The sequence below is a fragment of the Dreissena polymorpha genome, chromosome 1 (genome assembly GCF_020536995.1).
Source record: "Dreissena polymorpha isolate Duluth1 chromosome 1, UMN_Dpol_1.0, whole genome shotgun sequence".
NCBI lineage: Eukaryota > Metazoa > Mollusca > Bivalvia > Myida > Dreissenidae > Dreissena > Dreissena polymorpha.
Genome location: NC_068355.1, coordinates 158,674,152 through 158,691,000, shown reverse-complemented (window position 1 = coordinate 158,691,000; position 16,849 = coordinate 158,674,152). Strand labels below are relative to the sequence as shown.

Sequence of the window (16,849 nt, the reverse complement as noted above, 5' to 3'; positions counted from 1 at the left end):
TGTATTGAATAATGGAAGTTAGAGCTACATGGACAGACCTAAAATATTAATTGGGAGAATAACTTCAACAAAAGTTACTAAGTCACTGAGACCAACTTATGGCATCAATAGATACAAATCTTGCTGGTTTGGAGGCCAATCAGGAACTCTATGCCTACAAATCCTTATGTGAAAAGTTTCAAATTAGGATTGTAATTTGACTATTTTTCGTCTATGTAGGTATTTAAACTTAGTAAACACAGTATACGTCCCCACAAATATTTAAGTCCAAAAAACACTACGAGACCCGTGATTTTTGCAGCGATTCTCGCATCATCGCATTCGATGCAACGTGACAAATCACAGTGATTCTGAGATTCTGAGCGACAAGAAAATTTGGGTGATGTCTCGGCGATTCCATGGTGACTGTCGCGGATGTATCTCGCTGTAAGGCAATCAGCCGGAATCACCGTGAACCGCCGTGATTCAACTTTTTTTGCGATGAAAAGAAGTCGGCAACATGGGAATCGAAAATATGCATTCCGCAAACTAGGATACATTGTAAATAACCAAAATAATAAATATTTGGCCCATTAGGAATTGGCATAAAATGACTCCGCAAACTGAAAATCTGAAATTCGGCAATCCGGTACAAAGATGTCGACAATCACAGCTTCATTGCTTTATCCGTCTGTTTAACCGATTTTAATCGCTTAGAGGTTAAACCATTTTGACAGCTAATTGGTGTTTATCTGTTGTGTAATGTCAATAAAGGTGTGAAAAAGGTGTGAAAAACTCACGGGTCTGTGTTTATTACATGTATTCCCTATCAGAGCAGTACGTGTAAGAAATATAAATGAAACAATCCAGACGATTTTTATCCCCACGCTTTTTGAAAAAAAGGTGGGGATATTGTGGTTATCTCCGCCGTCCGTCCGTCCGTCTGTCTGTCTGTCCGTCCTGGCCACTATCTCCTCCTACACTAAAAGCACTAGAACCTTGAAACTTACACACATGGTAGCTATGAGCATATGTGCGACCCTGCACTATTTGGAATTTTGATCTGACCCCTGGGTCAAAAGTTATAGCGGTTGGGGTGGGGCCGCGTCAGAAATTATCACTCATTTTTTTAGGTTATTTTACATTTACTTCTTTATTTCTACACCGATTCACTTCAAATTGATACTGGACCTCTCTTATGACAATACGGTCAATCTCAACCATGCATGGCCCCATTCCCAACCCTGGGGTGCCCCGCCCACATAGGCCACACCCACCAAAAATTTCCATTTACTATATTTTTTTCATTTCTACACGGATTCACTTCAAATTGATACTGAACTTTTGTTATGACATTAGGGTCAATCTCAACTATGCATGGCCCCAATCCCAACCCTGGGGCGCCAGCCCACATAGGCCACACCCACCAAAAAATTCCATTTACTATAATTTTTTCATTTCTACACGGATTCACTTCAAATTGATACTGAACTTCTCTTATGACATTAGGGTCAATCTCAACTATGCATGGCCCCATAACCAACCCTGGGGCCCCGCCCACATAGACCACACCCACCCAAAATTGCCTTTACTATAATTTCTTCATTTCTACACCGATTCACTTCAAATTGATATTGAACTTCTCTTATGACAATACAGTCAATCTCAACTATGCATGGCCCCATTACCAACCCTGGGGCGCCCCGCCCACATAGACCACACCCACCCAAAATTGCCTTTTACTATAATTTCTTCATTTCTACACCGATTCACTTCAAATTGATACTGAACCTCTCTTATGACAATACGGTCAATCTCAACTATGCATGGCCCCATTACCAACCCTGGGGCCCCGCCCACATAGACCACACCCGCCCAAAATTGCCTTTTACTATAATTTCTTCATTTCTACACCGATTCACTTCAAATTGATACTGAACTTCTCTTATGACAATACGGTCAATCTCAACTATGCATGGCACAATTACCAACCCTGGGGCGCCCTGCCCACATATGTCACACCCACCCAAAATTGCCTTTTACTATAACTTCTTCATTTCTACACCAATTCACTTCTAATTGATACTGAACTTCTCTTATGACAATGCGGTCAATCTCAACTATGCATGGCACAATTACCAACCCTGGGGCGCCCTGCCCACATATGTCACACCCACCCAAAATTGCCTTTTACTATAACTTCTTCATTTCTACACCAATTCACTTCTAATTGATGATGAACTTCTCTTATGACAATACGGTCAATCTCAGCTATGCATGGCCCCATTACCAACCCTGGGGCACACCTAGGTCAAACATTCGGCGTGGGGATACGCGTCGGCCTCTGCCGCGCCATTTCTAGTTTAACATGCCATCGCAGTGTAACTGTTAACAAATATTCACTTTCATTTTTACCCGTTAACAGAAAGTCCTCGGGAAGCATGTTTTTCAGATGCTGTGTTTGACGCAATAAAACATATTTTTTACATGACCGTATTGCATTCAATCTATATTTAAATTCGCTCGTCCAATGAAAGCTATGTCCCATAATGCACTGTACTCTTTACACTTCTGAAAAATGGTGTAGGCATATGTTGTGTTTAGGATACATATTTGTTGTCATAAATGTTTAAGATTATTTTTATGCCCCCCTTCGAAGAATAGGGGGTATATTGTTTTGCTCATGTCGGTCCGTCTGTATGTCCGTATGTCTGTATGTCCGTATGTCCGTCCACCAGATAGTTTCCGGATGATAACTCAAGAACGCTTAGGCCTAGAATCATGAAACTTCATAGGTACATTGATCATGACTCGCAGATGACCCATATTGATTTTTAGGTCACTAGGTCAAGGTCACGGTGACCCGAAATAGTAAAATTGTTTCCGGATGATAACTCAAGAACACTTAAGCCTAGGATCATGAAACTTCATAGTTACATTGATCATGACTGGCAGATGACCTTTATTGATTTTCAGGTCACTAGGCCAAAGGTCAAGGTCACGGTGACCAGAAATAGTAAAATGGTTACCGGATGATAACTCAAGAACGCTTATGCCTAGGATCATGAAACTTCATAGGGACATTGATCATGACTTGCAGATGACCCATATTGATTTTGAGATCACTAGGTCAAGGTCACTGTGACCCGAAGTAGTAAAATTGTTTCGGGATGATAACTCAAGAACACTTATGCCTAGGATCATGAAACTTCATATGGACAATGATCATGACTCGCAGATGACCCCTGTTGATTTTCAGGTCACAACGTCAAAGGTCAAGGTCACGGTGACCCGAAATAGTAAAATGGTTTCCGGATGGTAACTCAAGAACGCGTATGCCTAGGATCATGAAACTTCATAGGGACATTGATCATGATTCGCAGATGACCCCTATTGATTTTCAGGTCACTAGGTCAAAGGTCAAGATTACAGTGACTTGAAATAGTAAAATGGTTTCTGGATGATAACTCAAGAACGCTTATGGTTAGGATCATGAAACTTCATAAGTACATTGATCATGACTCGCAGATGACCCTATTGATTTTCAGGTCACTAGGTCAAAGGTCAAGGTCACAGTGACTCAACTTAGAAAAATGGTTTTCGGATGATAACTCAAGAACGCTTACGCCTAGGATCGTGAAACCTCATAGGTTCATTGATCATGACTCGCAGATGACCCCTATTTGCTTTCAGGTCACTAGGTGAAAGGTCACGGTGACTTGACACAGTAAAATGGTTTCCGGATAATAACTCAAGAAAGCTTACGCCTAGGGTCATGAAACTTCATAGGTACATTGATCATGACTCGCAGATGACCCCTATTGATTTTCAGGTCACTAGGTCAAAGGTCAAGGTCACAGTGCCAAAAAACGTATTCACACAATGGCTGCCACTACAACTGACAGCCCATATGGGGGTCATGCATGTTTTACAAACAGCCCTTGTTTCGTAAGTGATGTTGCAATTATGTTGGATTATCAGATAATTGTTAACATTAGAAAAGCGGTATGCATACAGTTATCAATACGATTAAGTTTATATGAATGAATTGGAAAAACACTGATGTCACCGATATCCATTGCGATCAGGGCGAATCGCGGTGAATCATGGCGAATCACCACAAAATTGCGGAGAATCTTCGCGAAGATTATCTTGCTCTCGCGCGACGGCGGAGTGACAAATCACTTGAAATCTCGGTGATTTTCCACTAAAAAATCAAACTGTCCACCATGACTCCGCAAATTAGGCAAGAATCACGGATCGCGTAGTGTACAGAACCTTATTGTGGAAAAGGACTTGCCCAAGCTATAAGACTAATTTTACTTCACCTGATGTTGACTATGATTGAGAGATTTCAAAATTACGTTGTACATTACTGTTGAAATAATACAGGCAGACTATCAAACTGAAGAACCACATGTCTGCCTTTAAAGTTCATAATGAAACTTTGCAGTCAATGACTGATGTACAGCACTAAATTGTCAACATTTGTTGAGATCCAACTTTACCATGCATTAAAGCAGTGTAGAATACCAATGTTAACCTATCTGAGAAGGTGTGTCTCATGAAAGAACATAATTGTTTCATTTTAAGTTAAGGTCATACTTTGAGGTTTGTGATGAATTAAAATATATATGAAAAACAACACTCTTTATATATTGTCATAATACAGCTATTTAAAGCTTTATAACCCCATGTATTGAAGGCATTTGACATAGCTTAGCACAAATGTTGGGATGATAACCTTTATGTAAGGTAATTGCTTAGTACAAATATCGGAATGATAATCATTATGTAGGAATGATGTAGAGCGAAATAGCAGGGCACTGCACCTCCTTTATATGACCCCTCCCCCAATACTGCCCCTTGGGACTGGTCGAATTATGTCCACTGCTTCGCCTCTAAACTGGGTAAAAGCTTTAAAAGTGTTTGAAATTTTTCATAAATGTTTGCAAATATTCAATGGCAAATTAAAAGACTTGGCATAAAACCATAATACATGAAAGTAACTATAGGATTTTTCAAATTATTAGATAGACTAGTTAGTTATCGACAGACTAGTGACTACCAAGCCATCCCCTACAACAGAAAGAGTACCATATAAGTATTAAGGATTTTGGCTCATTTTATTTGAACGTTTGTCCACTTGAAGAAAAAAATACTACATTTCTGCATTGAGAATGAGTCTGTTAATGAATTCTAAAATTTAAGGAAAACATGTAGTGCAGTTGGGTCAGACAAGGTATAGCCAAGATGACACTCTCCACTAAAAAGTTTTGACTCTCACTGAAACAATAGGTTATCATGCTTCTCCTAACACACATTTTTCATAGGCAGAACATTGTTGTCCTACTTTAGATAAGCCATCTGAGACAATTCTTTACACCCATGCATTTACTATTTTTTACCCACAACTTGGATGTCGTTATTTAATTGTAGAGCCTTTCAACAGCTGTCGTTCAGCTGTACCTCGGTGACACGACCAACAAGCAGAAATGGAACAAGCGTTGCTGTGGTGTCGTGTGCTTCGTGAAGGACAATCCTCAACGATCCTACTTCATCAGGCTGTTTGACCCAAAGGTACTTGTTCTGTGCTTTTGAATTGCAGGCTGTTTAACCCAAAGATACTTGTTCTGTGCTTTTGAATTGCAGGCTGTTGAACCTAAAGGTACTTGTTCTGTGCTTTTGAATTGCAGGCTGTTTAACCCAAAGGTACTTGTTCTGTGCTTTTGAATTGCAGACTGTTTAACCAAAAGGTACTTGTTCTGTGCTTTTGAATTGTTTTGTTAGTGACGAAAACAACTCAATGAAATGAGCAATCTGGCTAAGCAATCCAAATTCTTTCAAGTTAATACTCGAGAGCAAGCAAATGTTTCATTCAGGCTTGCCTATATTTATTTAAAAAGAAACACCAGAAGCCCACTAAGAAATGTGCCAAATCACGGCAAAGTTCCTGACAATGATGACTACGTTACACTGATTTTAAACTAAGCTTATAAGTGAACAAACTTTATGCAAATGTCTGCTAATTTAATTACATTATGTGTTGGAATTTCGGTATGGGTAAACTATTCTCACCAATTTAGCCTGAAAATTTTGTTGAAAAAGGTTAGCTTTTGGCATGCTTATTTTGTTTATGTAAAGTAATTTTAAGTTTATCTGATTAAAAATGAGTAATTATCAAAGTGTGATGATAGATATTAATATAAAACTAAGTGTAAACATGTTACTACTATGAATAGAGACTGCCTTTATGGTGTTTGCCATGTGACAAGAACAATATGGCCATGCATCTGTGACCAGGCCACAAAGGAACACATTTGTTATAATGAATGATGTTGTAATAATAAATGAATTGCCAGTGGAATTTTTGTATAATTAGTGAAATAAGCTTGTGGCTGCTTCAAGGCCAGCTGTTTCTATCCAGCCATTAATATCTTCTGTCATTTTCTGCATACCACGGGGAATTTACCACTCACACTTCTTTTGTTGATATGTTTTAACGGTTGTGGGCTTCTCTGTTGCTGACAGTCATAAATCTAATTATTTGTAGCCTTTATAATATCTTGTTTTGGCTTAGTGTCATGAAGGCAACTAAAATGACAGCAATGAAATATATTCTTTGGGAAATTTGTTACCATGTAACATTCAAGCTCTTACCCTATTCAGCACTGCTCACTTTGATAAAGTCCAAATTGCAACTGAAACGAGTTTTTTGTCACCATTGATTAGTGTTGTTTTGTTTTGCTTTTTTCCATTGGTTGTTTATGTGTATGACAAAAGATGGTGTGATCTTATTGTAAAAAGAAGGCTGTATTGTTGATAACTCAGCTTTGTTAGTCCCCTACCGGTTTCACCGGAGGGAACTTATGGTTTGCGCTCCGTCTGTCAGTCTGTCAGTCAGTCTGTCTGTCTGTCACACTTTTCTGGATCCTGCGATAACTTTAAAAGTTATAAATATTTTTTCATGAAACTTGGAACATAGATAGATGTCAATATGGACATTATGCATGTCATTTCATTTTGTTCCTATTTAAAAAATCTGGTTGCTATGGCAACAAATACCCTAGAAATACTGCTAAAATGGTGGTTTTCTGGATCCTGTGATAACTTTTAAAGTTCTTAATATTTTTTTATTAAACTTGAAACATGGATAGATGGCAATATGGACATTATGCACGTCATTTCATTTTGTTCCTTCGTCAAAAACTCTGGTTGCTATGGCAACAAATATATATAAAAAAATAATCTGAATATGTTGGAATTTTCTGACAATGGTGGAGCCGGTAGGGGACTTATATTGCTTGACAATAGTCTTGTTTAATGTTGATCAAATTGTTGCCAGATATTTCAGTACAACTTGATAGTGTACATGGTGCAATCCAAGTTCCACATGGTCTATTACATTATCTTCATATAGGAGGGGCAAAATTGAGAGAAATTAACTGTACTCCCGAATATTTTTCAATACTTCGAAACTTTTAGTCATTGAAGTATTAAAAAATTGCATTAGATACGCATTCAACTTTTAATATCAAACTCTTGGAAGTGTGGACGTAGACAATCCTCGCCTTAGTACCAGTCTTGATCAGAACAATAAATAAACGCAGAGAAAAAAATAAATAAAAGCTGTACACGGAGAAGAAATATAATGCTACCCTATGTAACTTGTAATTTACATGTTATATTTTTGTTTGTCATGTCATATTGTACAAACTTCCAAATTCTTGGAGCAAAACTTGCAAAAATGTGGGGCAAGAAAGTTTTATCAATTTTTAATTTTCATAAAGGATCAAAGTGGTATGTTAACAAATGACAATATGCAAGCACTATCATGCTGTTTGACGAAAGCTGTATGTTTACAAACATAAATAAGCAACCACTGTCATAATGCTGCCGAAACTGTTGTCACAAAAATGAGTGCTTACAGGCATTTAGCTATTGGTTGTCACATGCCTGCATGACTATACAGAACATTACCTTATAGTCAGGTGACAGCCAACAGCTTTAAAATAAGAGATGATACCATGTGGTAAGAAACGACAGATTTATGGTATAGCTGCCATTATTTAGTATCTGCTATTACATATTTGTTAAAAATAGCTATGATGGGCAATACATTATTGTTATTAATTGCCTGATGAAATTTGTATGCACAGTCTATAAATAGTGACAATTCATTAGCTGATTAATTGTGGTAAAATGTAAACGTGAGCTGGAAATGAAACCTGTTTTGGTTAGCAAGATCAGTAAACGGAAACCCAGTTTTCAATTTAATAACAATATCCCTTTTTAAAACTTTTTTTGTTGACATAAATTTGTTATATACATGTATTTTGCTTTTGTAGATTCCTGATAAACATGCCAGTTTAGTGTTTTTCCCAGGCCATTTTAGCGTGGCGAAAAGCCATGACGCTCTCCCGGATCGCCACGCTGCCCTTTTCAAAGGCAAATTTCGCCACCCGCCCTTTTTTTCAAAGGCAAATTTCGCCACGCGCCCTTATCGATAACATCTTTATTGCCTTATGATCTAACTTGGTCCGCAAAATCAGCTTCCTTGATTGTCTGTGACGCTCCGACTGTGCTTGATTTACTCGAGAGACTTCAACGTCTAATCGACTCTATTAATTGAGCAGATATAATCTATAACAGTGCTCGATTTATAGGTAGGTCTTACTGACTGCTCCAAAGCTGTGAATTAGTCATGCGTGAATAACCCCATGTCAGTATCAATCGATTATGCCGGAGGCTATGTTATCTTTGGAGACTTTTGATGAAAAACTCGATGTTATTCTTGTGGCAATTGTGCATTGCATGCATTATTCAGTTATATCAAAACATATATTTTTACGCATAATTACATTTAAAATCACAAACAAATTTATTCTTTATTGTTTTCGTCTTTAAGATAATTAGATCTAATTATTGAAATAATTACTGAGATTTATACTAATTTAACAAAATGCGAATCGCGTATACGATTTAACGTTGCTATGAGCACCTGTCGCTTACATCATTTGACATTTTATCAACATGGCGGACTATACAGAATTAAATTGTGACTCGGCAAAAATGGCAAATAACGTCGTTAACGATCGAATTAACGATGGAGATTATACATTAAGAAGGAATTATCTGTGATAATCAACGATGCATAAAAATGTTTTAGATAGCAACAACATTATTTATTTATTTGTAATTTACTCGGTGGATGTATGTCACGGAAACGAGTGTTTGCATATTGTTAGCGATCAATTTACTCGCAATGTTATTTTAAACATCTGTCGAGATTATTGTTAGAAAATGGGATAAGACAAACATGGTTTTTAGATGGGCGCTCCCGTCTAAAGTGCTTAGTGTGAAATTCAGGTCGATACGACTAGGTTTGATTAACCCAATACCTGCTTGCGTATCCGCGCAAGAAAGAGTTGTATAATTTATGCAAGAGGTTTGAATTCTCCAATTATGTGTATTCACAAATGGCAATATTATATTAATATCGTGTTACATTCAATATTTTCGAACGGTGTTTTATAGAAAAGAATCAATAAACAATGATCGTATTGTACGTGCCGCGGAGGAGATTGTTTATGAATGATTAAAATAGTCCACTTTCTGCTGCGTGTGCGTGACGTAGTATTTTCGCTCAGCTCATTCATAAATCTGAGGCTGGCGATAAACAAAGGGGAGTCCGTGTGAGTATAACGCAGTAGTATAAGGTTACGCTTGTTTATATTCACAGGTCTCAATTAATAATACGTTGACCACGAGTTCAACAATTATTACAGGGATACGATAGACAACATAAAAAAATGTTTCATTATCGCTGAAACTGTTAAAAAAAAACATTTAAATATAACAATAATATTCTCTAAAAAATGTAGTCTTGCTGTTTTGAAATAAGGTTTGGAATTTTGTTTTCTAAATAACTTAATTCAAAACAAAAGTTTAATTATAGTGTTTTTTACTTGTTAGTCGCATATTTACCGCATTATAATGTGTGTTATAATAGGCAAACCATACATTAGTAAAATTCAATCTGCCTTCGCACATAGAAGCAGGGATCTATAGGTGCTGCGTTTCCTTTGCTTACTTCAGTTAGAGGTCAATTATTTAAGAAATAGCAATCACAAGGCTCCGACTTCAAAGGAATTGCGGAGCTTTCTTACATAATAAAAGTCGTAGTCGCATGGTATTTGCGCTTTGCGTCCTATTTGGTCACGTGGTTCTTTTTCCCGGTTGTTTTGGCATTCATGATATATGAGGCTATTCATAGATGCGTCTGTCGATAAACAAAGGAAAGTTTACGGGTTATAACAACGCAATAGGTTACGCTCTCGCATACAACTCAATGATGTAGTACAGGTCGTAAAATGAGAGATTCGGGAAAAAGTTGACGCTTATTTATATCAAAGACCCATATTATCTATAGGTCTTTGTTTATATTCTCAATTTATAAAACGTTGAACATAAGTTCAACAATAACTTCAGCGATACAATAGACAAAAAAAAGTTTCATAATTGCTAAACCCGAATATAACGAACAATTTATAATAATAATACGAGTGCAATAGCAGAAGGTAAGTAGAAGGTTAAGCTTGTTTATATTCACAGTTCTCAATACATAGACAGTTGGATATGAGTTCATGAATTACTACAGGCATACTATAGGCAACCTCGAAAATGCTTTTTAATCGCTAAAACCGAAAACAACCTAATATATTATATTAAATATATTTATAACAATAAAATTTAATGTCTTAAAAATGTAGTCGGCGTATACGCTGACTTTGAAATAAAATTAGCAATTTACTTTTCTAAATAATTAAATACAATTAAACAAAAGTTTAACTATTGTGTTGTGTTTTTCACTTGTAAGCTGCATATTCACCGCATGAAATGTGTGTTAGCATTGTCAAACCACACATTAGTGTGAGTAAAATAAAAAATATACTACGGGAGAGCACTTCATATGTGTCCTCATATGCATTGTTATGAGTATCTTTCTTCACTATCGAAATATATCGTATGTTTATATTTGATTTAAACGCAGTTTTCTTTCGACACATTTAAATCACACGTCAATAGCCCCGTCATGCGAAAATGGGTCTTATGCGTTTCGGCAAGCGTTTGCTAAACCCAACATGTGCTTTTGCGCAGTCAGGCCATAGGCGATGCTGTTCGCTTTAAAATCACTCAATATGTTATGTTTCTCCTTACCAGAAGGAGTGATAGCTGAGTGGGCTATTTATATGATGGGCGCATATGGAATAAGACCCATTTTCACATGAAGAGGGTCATTACAAATCTCATTGCGAATTGAAAATGCCACATTTAAGAACAATGCTTTTTGATACAAAATTGAATTGAAAATAGCAAACTTGTTAATACTGGCAGCCTATCCACACATTAAGGAATGATTTCCAGACGTGCTGACCAAGTACGGCAAACATTGTGGTATGATAATTAAACGATTTTCTCATATCGTGACACTATACTATTTCGCTAATGATTGTTTTCTCATCTTGGAGGCGAAAGTGAAATTCTGCGAGATGGATTGTAACGCGTAATTGTAACAGGGCCACAATTTGTGTCGTTTGAGCATATACAGAGAGTAGTCCGGAATTCCTTACACTGAACAGTGCTACATCCTTTGAATTGAGCACATACGCAGTGATATAGCAAAAATTCAGAGGTTGTATCTCGAATCAGCTTATTAAATATTCGAAAATATTCATGCGTGTCTGTTGGCGTTATGTAAAAGTCACTAAGATGAAAACTGAAACAGCTACGCCTAAAAGCGCATGAGTGCTCTATACCTATGTTTATGTTAGCGTTGTTGACACCGTGTGAACTGCTCGGGTAATAAGTAAAGCATAAACAGCAATGTTTATATACTTTTATTCCTCCATATACAAGATACGAAGATTGTTGTACATTTTGAATTTGTATATGGTGTCAAAAATCAAAAGTTTTGTACACGGAACTTTCATTATGAATTTATATTCTTGGTGAGATAGTCATTTGATATAAGAAAAAAATATTCCTTTAATATGGTGACTGCAAATATTCTTTATATTAAGTTATCATTACCATTTTCATCATACTTTCTATGCTTTCAGAACTTCCAAAAAGCATGTTGTTTTTATTTTGTCTTAGTTATTTCTATGAAATAATAAGGATGATAAAAAGTGCACACAAAACTCGACCCGTGCGCTATGACACACACTTTATAAAGTTGAATGGCGTGTGTTCATTTCAAACTTGCGATTGATTTTCAAAAATGAATTGCGTGTTGAATTATGCAATAGCGAACATCTTCAGTGCCTTCAGCGCTTTGATATTTATATGTTAGTGGATCTGTGTATAATCAGATTCATATGCATATATTGCTTTATTATGTTTGTCGTGCTGTACAGTTTATTGAAACAGCATGGAACATACATGTACATTGCAAGGTAAATATATTAATATAAATCATAGTAAGTTAAATACATCTATTACCATTAAATGTGCTTGTTTATATGTTATTTTTTCCACAACTGCTTCTAATGTGATTACATGTTTCTCTGTAATTTAGGTATTCAGGGAACATTTCGCCCTTTTTTGCCTAAACTGCGTGCTAAAATGCCCTTTTTGAATGTAATGCGCCAATCCCCTTTGCCCTCCTGGGAAAAACACTACAGTTTGATAAATGTTCAAAAATGTTAATTTGTAAATGAGGTTATATAAAATGAGGACAGTCTGACCTCAAATTAATGTATAATTTTAAGAAACACATTAACACTCAATCATTTCCTTTAATTTGTTTATGATTTTAATTTGTGAATTGTGATAAATGTTCAGAATTTTTTTATTGTTCTGGTATCATGTGCTTTAAATGACATCACTGAAACACCAACACAGTCCCATACAAGGCATCTATCATACATGTACTACAGATGGCTCATAATACGTGGTGCAGGGGTGGTACATGGCACAGCTATAACCTCCCACTTGTGACTTATAATTGATCAGTACTGTTAGTAGGGTATGGGACATGTTGACAGCCGCTAATTAATACTAATAACCTGAGAAGGTGTGTTTGGTAATATGACGGTCTAGGTTGCATGTCTTGACCTTGCGTGCCTGTGTATGCGACCTCTTGACAGCTGTGACGAAGAACACAATCTTGTCTATATAGGGAATTCGTTATTTATGTATTTTTTTTATGCTGCCCCAAAATTTATTTTGGGGGGAGCATATACATGTAGTCACCTTCTTCGTCTGTCCGTGTGTGCGTCTGTCTGTCTTTTTGTCCGTCCGTGCACAATTTTTGTCCGGGCTATTTCTCAGCAACTAATGACCGGAATTCAATGAAACTTTATGGGAAGCTTCACTACCAAGAGGAGATGTGCATATTATCAGCGGGTTCTGGTCGGATGATTTTTCATAGAGCTATGGCCCTTTGAAATTTTCTATAAAAAAATTATTGTCCCCCCAACTACTGTGCCCTTAAGACGTTTCCTTTTATCTGAATATATAGTGCAATATTGTGACAAAAAAAAACTTTGGGGAGCATCACCCTTGTCCGACAGTTTCTTGTATTTCTAGGATATATAATAAGCTGACATGACCAATTATGAACAATTTGTCAAATTCTTTATACACAATGTTACTGATATGTTATCCAGTAATGCTGTTTAAAAGCTCTATATGATAGCAAAAATTAAAACTACTGAGAACAACCCAAAACAGATGTTCTCAAAACGTCTGAGAAGCAATGGTGGGTAAACAGGTCTGAATTTAACATATTTCAATACAAGTGATTAGTATTTAACTTAAACTGTTATTTCTTAACAACAAAATCAAAGGAAATAATTTACATTTCTGAATGTGTCTATAGTAACAGAAAGATCTAGTAACCCTTATGTTTTAATATCTTTTCTTTCAAATTGTTCTTTTTTAGTGAAAACACCACTTTTTTTAATTTGTTAAAATGAAAAGCACCATTATAATTGTTTAAAAAATATTTTTTGGTAAAAAACAGTTTTGTAAAATCATTGTTAGGTGGAGATGATTCCTTTAATGAGCAATTTTTAAGAGATTCAACAGTTGAACAAACAAAACAGTCTAGGTTGAAATTGTCACTTACACTTCAGGCACATGCATTATGTCCAGTTTTCATAGAGCATTGCTAACTTCTCTTTAAGTAAGGATAGTTAAAAAGAATAGTTAATTACTTGTGTCACTTATCAAAATTTCTAACTGAATGAGGTAAAATGTCAAAATCAGAAGATTTAGGAAAATTCAGAAATGCACTTTTCAAAAGTTCATGAAAGCCCTGTTTGGCATTTTCCTTTTATTTGTGTGATCAAAATGTGTTTGCCTAAAAGTACTTATATCACAGTTTAAACAAATGAATGTTTATTGGCTTCTTAGCAGTGATTTATGGAAGTAATCGTATTTCAAGTAAGGGTTATGAACGTGATGATGCTAATTAAAATTATACATAATTATAGCAATCAATATTGGGTAATAAAGCTGATTGGCTAGTTTTCTTGAATTGGATAAGAATGAAAGTGATGTGTTAAAGTTACATTTTACTTGATAGAAAAATATTCATTTAATTGGATGTTGGGGGATGTTAACGCTTAATTTCTGATTTACGAACAATTTGTGATTGATAGTTCTTTCATAAACTGTTTTCAGAAGAGATGGCAAGACGCATAAATTAATATGTTTGATTGATAAGACCTTTCAAGTTACAGTCTAATATGCAACTCGCACTTTCCAGAATGATTTGTGTCTTTGATTTGTATATGTTTTATGGTTATTATTTTATCATTTGTAAGCATGTTTAATCAAACAATATCCTATTTGTCCTACCTATACCTCAGGCCTTATGCCATGGTTTTATTGATCCATAGATATTGTTTTAAAATTTTGAGGTTTTTTTCCCTTCATCTTTAAGTATTTCAATTATGTTGTTGCATTTGAATAATATTTCTGTCTATGTTTGCTTTTTGTCATTTGCAACGTCTGCGTGTTCATAAATGGCATGACAAATCAGCCACAAAGCAAATTGTTCTCTGTCATTAATAAAGAATTCATCTCAGGTTGTTGTAAGTGTCTTTTTACAAGTATACAATGCACATTCAATCAATGTTAATTATGTAATGCAACCTTTTGGGGAGTTTGCTTCCTTGTTTTGACTTGATCATGCAGGTTCAGTGACGACCACTCTTTACATGGATGTTGTTGCTCTCGTCGTTAATTTGTTATTTCTGTCTGTATGCTTTGGGGTCAGTATGTTGTACAAGTCCTTGATAGATATACGACTGAGACAGTGTCTTATTGATGTAATATGTATAGAAGCAATCTTTGGTAAAATGCACCATTAATAACTGGTTAAACTGCGGTGTAACCTTACGTCAAAGGCCCTTTATGGCAGTTATTACTCATGGTATTTAATTATTTTTACCATTTGTCATTGGTGAGAAGGTTCAGCTGGCCTTGCTCAATACAACACATATTGAGAAAGATCAACTTGCATTGTTATAATGATATTAATCATTATAAGTGTTATTGCCGTTCTTCTTTTGCATTTTTATGCCCCCGGTAGGGTGGCATATAGCAGTTGAACTGTTTGTCAATCAGTCTGTCCGTCCGTCCGAAAACTTTAATGGTCATAACTTTTTCAATATTTAACATAGCAACTTGATATTTTGCATGCATGTGCATCTCATGGAGCTGCACATTTTGAGTGGTGAAAGGTGAAGGTCATCCTTCAAGGTCAAATGTCTAATATATGGCGTCTGTCTGTCCGTCCAAAAACTTTAACATTGACCATAACTTTTTCACTATTGAAGATAGCAACTTGATATTTGGCATGCATGTGTATCTTCTGGAGCTGAACATTTTGAGTGGTGAAAGGTGAAGGTCAAGGTCATCCTTCAAGGTCAAATGTCTAATATATGCCGTCTGTCTTAAAACTTTAACATTAGCCATAACCTTTTCACTGTTGAAGATAACAACTTGATATTTGGCATGCATGTGTATCTCATGGAGCTGAACAGTTTGAGTGGGGATAGGTGAAGGTCAACGTCATCCTTCAAGGTCAAATGTCAAATATATGGCGTCTGTCCGTCCGAAAACTTTAAAATTGGCCATAACTTTTTCAATATTGAAGATAGCAACTTGATATTTGGCATGCATGTGCATCTCACGAAGCTGCGCATTTTGAGTGGTGAAAGGTCAAGGTCAAGGTCATCCTTCAAGGTCACTTGTCTAATATATGCCGTCTGTCTGTCCGTCCAAAAACTTTAACATTGGCCATAACATTTTCACTGTTGAAGACAGCAACTTCATATTTGGCATGCATGTGTATCTCATGGAGCTGAACATTTTGAGTGGTGAAAGGTGAAGGTCAACGTAATCCTTCAATGTCAAATGTAAAATATATGGCGTCTGTCCGTCCGAAAACTTAAACATTGGCCATAACTTTTTCAATATTGAAGATTGCAACTTGATATTTGGCATGCATGTGCACCTCACCAGGGTTCCCTCTGGGCTTTCAAAAGTTGTCGCCACTTACTTTCGCCAAATTTAAAAAGTTGTCGCCACACTGGGGCTACATTTGGGCAATGAAGATCATGTTATTATAATACAAACAAAAACTGAGCATTTACAGTATGTTAAAGGAATTGATTTAATAACAGTAGTATTAATAATAACAACACATTTAACATTGTTAATTAAATAAAGGCACATTCAATCAGTTGTAACTCTTGTTTGGTTTTTGTTTGTTAGCTGGTGAATAATAGCGGTGGGAACGTTTGCATTTTGAATGAGTCTCAAAATAAGCAGCATCTAATGTTCACTTTCTAAA

General features: G+C 36.1%; 1 protein-coding gene across 2 annotated transcripts in view; it reads left to right on the top strand.

Moving 5' to 3' along the window:
- Positions 1–16,849, top strand: part of LOC127858033 (actin nucleation-promoting factor WASL-like) — a 43,035-nt gene that overhangs the window by 7,779 nt on the left and 18,407 nt on the right. For both annotated transcript variants that reach the window (XM_052394880.1, XM_052394891.1), the window contains exon 2: positions 5,419–5,559. In XM_052394880.1, coding sequence (XP_052250840.1) covers positions 5,419–5,559 — 141 coding nt within the window. The remainder of the gene's footprint in view (positions 1–5,418; positions 5,560–16,849) is intronic.